We start from the raw sequence: 10,841 nt of genomic DNA on the forward strand, positions 1-10,841 counted from the left end.
AGGGCTCTTTCCGTCACTCGTTTTATACAATCGTAGTTCCAATTTCATTTGAATATTAAGCAACCAAAGTCCATGAAATTTTGCAGAAAAATCTAGAAACTAATATCTGTGTCTGTGGTGTTTTAGATTTTTCTAAAAATATGTACTTTTAAAATTACAGGGGCTCAAAGATTTGTATGAAAATTTTTAAGACCGCGTAACTTTGAAACCGAATATTTTAACAGAAATCTGGAAAACCACAGACATAGATATTAGTTTCTAGAATATGTCTGCAAAATTTCATGGACTTTGGTTGCTTGATATTCAAATGAAATTGGAACTACGATTGTATGAAACGAGTGACGGAGAGAGCCCTCTTAAATATAGGTATATGAGTGATAAGGACGCCCTTTGATTTTAAAAGTGTATCCTGTATTCTTACTCTTTGTAATTTTATTAACAATAAAGTTATTTAAATAAATGAATATAAATTCCTGGTAAAAACCCTGTAATCATTCTGTAATTATTTAAATCAAGGGTCATTATTAAGCATAAAGCTCTAACTTCTAATCAACAAAGACCTCCCAGCTTACCTATCGCTGATAGATAAATATCATCAAAATCCGCTTAGCGATTGCTCACTTTATTACCGTTCTATACAAATAGTTTTTGTGGATCCATTATTTAGACTTCAACTACTTTAAATATTTTATCAAAGGTTTTGTTCATAATCATTAATCATTTCGGTATGGTCAATGTCATTTTATTTTCTTATACAAGATGTGCACAACTTCGTTTGCGTAATTTATACGATGAGTAGCTGATGCCTGTGACTTTGTCCGCGTGGACAAAGGTACAGGTTTATCCCGTGGGAACTGTTTGATTTTCCGGGATGAAAAATGTCCTATGTTACGTATTTAGGGTTCTAGCTACTATATCCATGCCACAAATGGACGTTGCTCTGTTACGACGTAATTGAAGAACAAATCAACAAACAAATACATTTTTGCGTTTATAATCGGTAAGTAGTTATATAATATTATGGTTAGTGATTTATTTAGTCACATGTTAAATGATTTAATTATGCTATTAGGTAAGCAAAATTATTTTGAAGCAAAGATGACTCGAACTATTTTTTGTTGTACCTAATAGAAGAAAGAAAATCATTAGTTCATCTTGGCTCTTATAGAACAGGAGTATATACTTAAAATGAGTTATGATTTTTGCATCCACATGGCACAAGATGAAAAGGCACCGATTCAGCATTGGTAGGTATTTATACAGGGTGGTCAAAAAGTCGTGGATCAAACGAAATAGAGAGATAGAGGAGGTCATTTCTAGCAAAATAAATTTCTACAGCATGGCCATATTTAAATTGCCCTAAGAGTTATGAATATTTTTGGGTTTTTTAACAAAATACCAGATTCTCTTACAATTAGACTAATTAAAAAAAGATGAGATAAAAAACAATAAAACAAACGATGCTGTGTCATTACTAGATAATGTATCAGCACTACAAACCTTCTATTGAGGCTCTGGCTACCAAATTACAAGAGCAATTAATTTTTTTCCAAAACTTTTAAACCGTTACCAAAAATTAAATGTCACTTTAAAAGCGCACTGTGAAAAAAAAATGTACTACAGAAAAGTGACCCTGTATCAGAAAAACTTGCTGATTTAATGCCAATTTAAATGAGGTATAACACATTACTCTTTGTTTCGTAATTCTGGTATTATAATCGTTTTTTCATATCAAGGTGCAAATTTCAGTAGATTAGTTTAATTCAAAATAATTTTGAAGATTATCATGCTGCTAGTTAAACTGCTAGTTTTTTGTACGTTGGAATGCTAGAAACATCACTGTGCTTGCCACACTTAAAATTTGTGAAAAGAACAGAAACTCTTCACTACCACCACGTGCCAGAACTACCCAGAACGCCCTCTTTTCTAGGAAAAAAAAGGATAAAAAACTATGCCTCTCTTTCACATCCTTCCTTATTCCAACAATGCAAATAGAAAGGATGATTAGTGTGAACGAGAGGCATAGTTTCTTTATCCTTTTGTTTCCTAGAAAAGATGAACTACTTGCAAGACGGGCGTTCTGGGTAGTTCTGGCACGTGGTGGTAGTGAAGAGTTTCTGTTCTTTCACAAATTTTAAGTGTGACAAGCACAGTGATGTTTCTAGCATTCCAACGTACAAAAAACTAGCAGTTTAACTAGCAGCATGATAATCTTCAAAATTATTTTGAATTAAACTTATCTACTGAAATTTGCACCTTGACATGAAAAAACGATTATAATACCAGAATTACGAAACAAAGAGTAATGTATTATACCTCATTTAAATTGGCATTAAATCAGCAAGTTTTTCTGATACAGGGTCACTTTTCCGTAGTACATTTTTTTTTTCACAGTGCGCTTTTAAAGTGACATTTAATTTTTGGTAACGGTTTAAAAGTTTTGGAAAAAAATTAATTGCTCTTGTAATTTGGTAGCCAGAGCCTCAATAGAAGGTTTGTAGTGCTGATACATTATCTAGTAAGGACACAGCATCGTTTATTTTATTGTTTTTTATCTCATTTTTTTTTAATTAGTCTAATTGTAAGAGAATCTGGTATTTTGTTAAAAAACCCAAAAATATTCATAACTCTCAGGGCAATTTAAATATGGCCATGCTGTAGAATTTTTTTTTGCTGGAAATGACCTCCTCTATCTCCCTATTGCGTTTGATCCACGACTTTTTGACCACCCTGTATATCTAATGTAGTAATAGCAGGTCTGTACGTCCATAGTATTCTAGATTTTTTGATTTGAATTATTCTGAATAACAGCAATCATTATCGGTTCTCATTAAAATAACCAAAAGTGTTGAAAGAACATGTCTAGATGAAAATTAGAAAAAAATAAAATAATCGATCAATTGCTGTTGGCAGGTTGGCAATTGTAACATAACATTATAAATTATAATACATGACAGCTGTAATAATGATAATTTACTAATAATATTTTGCATCGTGTATTTAAATTTATGAAAAGGACCACTAAACTTATCGATGATAGGTATATTATATAACAAAATTCAAAGATAGGTTAGGATAACCATACCTATCTAATAAGTAATCGTACAAGATTATGTACTTAATTACTTTTTTCATTCATAGTGGCGATTTTGAATTTTTTATAATCATTTGTTGTTATAGCGGCAATAGAAATACCTACATATTCTGTGAAATTTTCAAATCCTTAGGGCCAGCGCATATTTATGCGGAGCGCAGCGCAGCGCATTTCTCACAGTCAAATTACTATCGACATTGTCCTCATTGAAATAATATTATCTAAAATCAATTGTGCATCCGTGCGGATACTCGCGCATCCGCGCGCAGTCCCGCGCGTGCTCGCGTATTCTCTGGTAGAAATTCGCATAATGTGTCACGCGATTAGAAAACTTCGCGGGCATGCTCTGCGCTGCGCTCCGCCATTATGTGCGCCGGCCCTTAGTAACAGAGTCCCGGTGGCGTAGGTAACCTTCGTTCGGGCATGGAACTCCAAAAAGCTCATTATATTATTATTGTTTTGAAAGCAAGTAGGTAGTTAATTGGAGCAGAAGCTCACTTTAACGTGCGGTTAGCAAAATGGTACATAACATTCAAAGCAAACCATGGGTTCGAGACAGAGAATGCACAATCCTGCAATTGGTACCTACGAATGATACGGTTTTTGCATGGTTACGTTTCATGTAAAAACCGTCATCTCGGCAACCGAGGCGCTACGTGACCGGGCGCTAACCGGACTGGTTGCGGTTATCTAATGATAACTTATTCGTATTTTTGTTTGGCTCCGGTGCAATCAAATGAAGCAGGATTGAATAAATGTGGAGCTTTTTTATGAGCGGGCTTTTAAAAATCAGGCTCTGTTTTTTTTTTGTTTGGGTCTATTATCTGTAAAAAAGCGATGTAATCGTATAAATACAAAAAATACATATATTGATCTGTCTGTACCTATGCATTCGCTTAGGCTTATTCCGTTTATTCGCCCTAAAATATTCGTCATATCTAATAGTGCTTCGGAGTATAGGACACCCTAGGATAGCTGGGAGGTACCGGCGCACGTTAGCAAGTTCGTAATATGCGCTGAGGATGGCCATCGAGGGGGTTTTAGTGGATAAAAATCCCACATAACCCAATCTCTCTTCAAAGAGGTCGGGTATCTTGTGAAGATTTCCCCCCGTCAACAAAAAAAAAAAGGATAGCTGTTTTAGGGTGGTCAAGCTAAGAGGTAAGCGCTTAGAGAGTAGGTAGGTACTCTAGACGATTTTTTTCTGCTCTGTTGTAGAAAATATTGTACTTATCTGCTTGTAGAAAATAATGGCTGATTGCCATTATTTTCTACAAGCCAGGTCTTGTTCTGTGATATTTCCTAGAATTTATTAAACCACGCAGTGATATAAAATACTACCGTATTTTATTACATCTATATTAGTATAAAAGTAGGTTTAATATGAAGAAGTGCGACTCGTATACAAAAAGCTAGCGTTAGTAAAATGATAAATGACTTATACACAAATAGCAATAATTTAACAATCAATGGGAACAGTCTACAACTTGCAATTTCTATTCTTAATTACGTGCTCGATATAAATGAAATACAGCCTTCATAACGAAGTGATAATTCAAATAGGTAGATAAATCTTAAACGTTGCTCTAACTCAATTAATACTGTAAGCACTCATAATTAGTAAATAAATGCAACGCTATTCATTTTGTCTCATAAAATATTTAAAATCAATTTAAAAGTATTAAAGATGGATCGTTTAGTAATTAAAATGATGTTTTATTCAATGTTCATATTATATAGGTAGTAGCGACCTATATTTAATTGTAATTAAAATTCAACCATAAAATAATAAATTCAATAGGATTATTATCAATCTTACGATTACCTTTGGAATTGAAACTCCATAATTACTATTAATAAATTCGAAAATGGGTTATCGCTCTGTCTGTTATCACTTCACAGCTCTTCCGTTTAATCAATTTTTAACCCCCGACCCAAAATGAGGGATGTTATAAGTTTGACGTGTGTGTCTGTGTATCTGTGTTTCTGTGTATCTGTCTGTGGCATCGTAGCTCCTAAACTAATGAACCGACTTTGATTTCGTTTTTTTTGTTTGAAAGGTGGCTTGATCGAGAGTGTTCTTAGCTTTAATCCAAGAAAATCGGTTCAGCCGTTTGAAAGTTATCAGCTCTTGTCTAGTTACTGTAGGTAACCTTCACTTGTCGGGGGTGTTATATATTTTTTTAATTTATACTTGTGTGTGACTGTTACAGATTAAACTTTTATAAGTGCTTTTGAATCATTAAAAGTATTTACCACTGTTTCGGACAGATAGCTTCTATACCGGAGGCGACAATTTTTAATCTGGAGTTTATTTTGTATTAGAATATTATTTTAATTAATCAAATCAAAGAGACAAAATACAGGTTTAATAACATAGAATATGTGGTATGTAGGTACAATAGTGTACGGATGAAAAACTTTCCTTTTGTGAAATAAATTTAATATAATATAATGCGAAATGAGTTTATTATTAAATTCAACATTTTCTAAAATTAAGAAATGCGCGTCTTATTTTCTCCAAATGTTGAATGAAATCTAATTAGTAGGTAAATTAATTGATTAAAACATGGTGTTAATAAATTAAAAGCGTGATTGAAAAAAGCTGTTTAGTTTAAAATATCACCAATTTCAACGTATAAATAATTAGACAAGCGACATTTAAGATTTATTTAATAATTGTTTAGTGTGATTCATTCAAATTCTCATAGAGTCAACAGATAACATTTAAATAATATCACGTTTTAATAATTAAAATAATGAGAATATCAGAATTGGTAATTTGAATGCAAATTCTAATAATAATATTATAACCACGTGTATAATATTGATAGATGATTATTAATTTTAATACTCCCAGTTTTTTTCTCTTAATTATTCAGAAATTCAGATTTTATTGGAAATAATTATTTCATTTTAAGTCAGTAAAGTAAATCAGATTATAAGATGTAGATACCTACCTAAATAATGTTATAAGATAATAATTGGATAAAGAAAGGTTGGAAAGTCAAGACTTAGGGCCGATTTTTCAATCGTCAAATAACTTTTATCAGAGGAATAAATTTGAAGGTTTGACAGTTTTTGTATAGGAAATCTGTCAATACGTCAAATTAATTTATCCGATAAAAGTTATTTGACTATTGAAAAATCGGCCTTTAATCTTATTATGATCATCTATAATATTGTGGATAGAAGGACCCAATAATACACAATATTTAAACTATAGAAATTGACAGATCTAAATCTAATTCTATCCTTTTCCACAGGGAGCATTATGAAAGGGGTGGCAATACATTTAGGCCTGTCATTTTAGTTTAGAGATTGTGTGCAATACAAAAGAATTAGCCACATTATAATATTATTATCTTCTTATAACCATCAGTCAACATAATCATTGTGAGATAAATGACATTATAGTATCTATCGAAAACCACCCGGAAATCGATTTTTTCTCAAGCATCAATAAAAATGTAATTTCTGTTAAACTAGTTAAACTAAAGGGCAAAGGAAATGAATACACCTCATCATTTACTAATTTGCATCAAACTGCAATAACATGATTTTATATGTCGACAAAAAAATGCAAATTTAGATTAACTAAACAAGTTATTTAGGTGACTCACAAATTTCCTTAATTTTTGTTGTCTAGAATGAATTTATAGATCACAGAACCCTACTAATATTATAAATGCAACAGTATGTTTGTGTTTATGCTAAACCAGGTTTTTTTTTACAAAATGTAAGCTTTCTTGGACGTAACTTGGAAGTAAAGACTAAGTAAGTAGTAAATAAGTTTACTATAGGTATTTTGAGAGCGCACTTGTCTAGAATCTCGATGATTTAGTAGTATATGGTTTGATTTGATCCTAATTAACTTTGACCATAAGTAGGTAACTTGAATATGACAATAGCTAATTATAATTTTTACTAAGCATATATTTTTCCGTGCGTTAGGATTTGTCAGAAAGACTTTTTTACCTTGAAAACGGGATAGTAATTTCCTCGCAAAGCCAAAGCAGGAAAAAAGCCTACGTTTCTAAAAAGGAAACATAGTTATGATACAACGCTTAGATCTCAATAAAATTTATTGTGAGCTTTTTAACCCCTATTTACAAGTATCTAACAATCCATGAAACTGGAACATGTTTTCAGAGATGACCTATCTCTCAGTCTCATTTTGAATATCATGATGGACAAAATTAAGGGAAAGCGAAACGTTTTGATGAAAGAAGAAAGTCATGGCTTAGAAACATCCCGAAATATTTTGGGAGTTTAGCTAAAGTAGCACAACTTGTCCGTGTGGTTGAAGGTCGTACCTATTATTAAGACGAGATGATGATCAATCTCCAACAGAGGAGAGGCACAAGAAGAAGGAACCCTTGTGCCTATTAATATTAATAATATCAGTGTATTTCATTCTATTTACTCTACAAATAATAAAATCTATACTTTTTACCCGACTGCGGCAAAGCTAAAAGGAAGGGTTATGATTTTAGCAGTCTATGTACCTATGTATGTGCAGCTTTATAGATCCAATGCTTCCTTTACCTTTTATAATATCAAACAATTTCAACACATCATTCAATTCAATCAATTTATTTTTCTAATTATAAATACGTTATTATTGGTGAAAGAGTCATTTGTTATATTAATATTCTAGGTTAAATCTATCTCTTTCCTGGTTTTTAATTTATCTATCCTTGATTTTAATAAGAGCTATGTTGTACAAAGTGGTAACATAATAAAATTTCCTTAGCACTTTGAGAATGCATACTTTAGTTTTATAAATGCGAAAGTGTGTCTGTCTGTCTATTACCTTTTCACGGGCTATCTGCCAATCCGATTATGGTGAAATTCGGTAAAAAAATATCTTGCATCCTGAAGATGGTTATACTTAGACAATCTTTTAACAAAGTAACATCCCGTAGCAACTTGGGAACTTGGGTGAAGTGGCGAAAGGAAAATCGGTTTCCCAAAACAGTGTAGGGTTTTAGTTATCAATAAATACAAAAACAAGAAACAAGTTAGACAGCTACCTAATTCAGAATAATAAATAACGATCAATCAATAATATTATATTGATGCACTGCCAGATGACATTGGATTACTTAGCAGTGAATAAAAAAATTAACATAAACTATAATCTTATTGCATTCTGATTAGCATTAATTAGGCATATTATATTATACTTAATATAATTGATGTATAAATATAATGACATGTTTATTATTTATCAGACTAGCCTAGTATTATAGACTATTATCAAATTCAAATTCAAAATATTTTTATTCAATTAATCTTTTACAAGTGCTTTTGAATCGTCAAAATAATCTACCACTGGTTCGGAATGCCGTATCAGATTAGTATTCTCAGACCTTAGAAATATTTATTAAAATAATTCAATAACACAATTGGTATATAAAACGTTCTTCAGGTAGGAGTCACTTTATTGATAACTTTTATTGATTAAGTAGGCAATATGTAATATGTAATAAGTATCAAGATATAGTTAAAACATTTACTATACCTAATGTAAAAACATTATATACTTAATAATTGTTGTTTAGTACATAATATATAAATAATAAAATATTGCTGAAATATAAATTGTTGGTTTTAAGTGAAAATTTTACTTGACCAAGCTTTCAGATAAAAGTTGTTTCTTATTATTTATTTTATCTCCTTGTTCTTATCAATTATTGTGTAACTGATAAGCCGCAATACCTGTAATCAAATGATCAATTAAAATGAGTACTCACATCATGATCTGGCACATACGAATATACATGTAGTTTGTCGATCCTTATCGTCCCTTGGAAGGGGTAGAGCAGCGCACCCCTCTGTATCTCCACGGACGTCCAAACGCTCACCGAAGCCTCCCTACCCCTAGCACCCCCTGGCCTTAAAGCCAGGCTTAGTTCTTGAGGAATAAGTACCAGAGTCTCCATCTTATAAGCACATAACAGTTCCTTCAGTTCTTATCACTACAAAGTTATTAACACAGTTCAAAGTCACTTAACAATTAACCAACGTACGAATATGTCCTACGACCGATATCTTCCATCACAATTAACGAGGGTTAACTTGGTATCGATTATCCGATCGGAATGATCGATGATTTTTAAAACATCCGATTGATCGCCTTAAAATCTGAGACGAAAAATTCGTTCGAGAATTTTTCGGGTAAGGTTTATTGATCCCGTCCTAATATTGTTCGATAGGGCAATACTGTAAAGGGTGCTTTACGCAGGATGCGCGCGCGTTCTTCTCTCAGCGAACACTGAAGGAAGCGCTAACATTGACCTTAGGCACGGCCGTGATCGCGTTTACAGTTCATTTTTTGTTCGATAAAAAGGAGAGGAGTAAGGCCCTACAAAGATCTTTCACAACTCCGTCATATCATTTTCAATCTTATTTATTTACAGTCAGGGGTTTGTAAAAGTGAACGGATAAGTTTGTAAGAAGTAGTAAGGTGCTCCCCTCCTAAGGCGGCACCTGCATGCGCGCGCGCCGCCCGTCAGAGAGCCGTAGAGCCTCGGACCGTACACCTGATTCAAAACGTATAAACTTGGTATAATGCTACCTGTTTCAGTTTTATTTTATTTTAACATCTGCTAGGCTTTTTAGACGTGACGTTTTAATTGAGGCTCTGCTTTTTCGATTTGAATGGCAGGTTTTGTATTTTTTTTCTAACAGACACGCGGGAGATTGGCTGTTTTTACAAATTTTCGGGTACAGAAAATAAAATTGGTTTCAGAAAAAATAACTTCAATAAATACTTAGATGTTATGTTAATTGGATGGCCAGTTTTTGATCAACATGGATAGAAAGCTAGGTCTGATAGGTAGGCCTGGTCTTATCATAAAAAGAAAAATCTTCGGTAAATATTAGGTAGTTATGTCGGTATTGAAACAAGAGTTTTCTAAACAAGTGCGTTTCAATCTAAACATCATCAGTTATCTTGCATAAAAAAGGAATTTCTTCTGAAATTTTCGCGACGTCTTCTTTTACCAATACCTATTACCTAATCCCTTGATTTTAAGGGTTTCCTAGTAAAACAAGAAACCCTTATAGTTTCCTTCAGTCTGTCTATTTGTTTCTTAAAAGGAGTTTCGAAAAAACTACTGTTACCTACACACTATAACAAACTCAAAATTCAAATTTACCTAATTATTTTACGTTACCTACGTGTACTTATGTAGAGTCTTGACTTATCATATTTCATTTCATTAGGACAACTACCAATATGCAACGTCTGTGACTTTACCAACGGTTTGGAATACAAATTCTGCTGACTAGAGCTGGCAAGAAACTCAGCAGTTGCTCTTTTCAAAATGAAAAGTTACAATACAATACCAGTATATAACAATACACTACAGTCTACATCCATTACCTACATACTAGATAAGTATGCCTTCTTGGGGCAACTGAAAGCTCATCCGGTTGTTTCCAAGCAACTTTGTCACTAAGAAATTTATCAATAGGTGCCTATTGTATAAATAGCCTCGACTCACCTAATATCTAAGTGTGTTGTTATGGCAATTTTTAGATTTACTTTGAACACAAATTTTTAAATTTTAAATAAAAAAAATCTTAACCTTCCTATGACAAAAATTTGTCTTTGATAAAATCCACTTCAAATGTCACGGACTTAAAGCCCGCGAGGGCCAGACCTTCGTGTTTCTCTGCGTATTGTCCCCAACCAGCGACTAAGAAACTTGGATCATGGTAGCTCTGACAGATACAG

General features: G+C 32.7%; 1 protein-coding gene across 1 annotated transcript in view; it reads right to left on the reverse strand.

The window, feature by feature from the left end:
• Window positions 1–9,367, reverse strand: part of LOC123869478 (zinc finger protein 177-like) — a 96,754-nt gene extending 87,387 nt beyond the window's left edge. Inside the window, exon 1 of the mRNA XM_045912403.1 lies at window positions 8,854–9,367. Within this exon, the coding sequence (XP_045768359.1) occupies window positions 8,854–9,042 (189 nt within the window). The 5' untranslated portion in view covers window positions 9,043–9,367. The remainder of the gene's footprint in view (window positions 1–8,853) is intronic.
• Between the last annotated feature and the right edge of the window lie 1,474 nt (window positions 9,368–10,841).

This window comes from Maniola jurtina, chromosome 11 (genome assembly GCF_905333055.1).
Source record: "Maniola jurtina chromosome 11, ilManJurt1.1, whole genome shotgun sequence".
Taxonomy (NCBI): Eukaryota; Metazoa; Arthropoda; class Insecta; order Lepidoptera; family Nymphalidae; genus Maniola; species Maniola jurtina.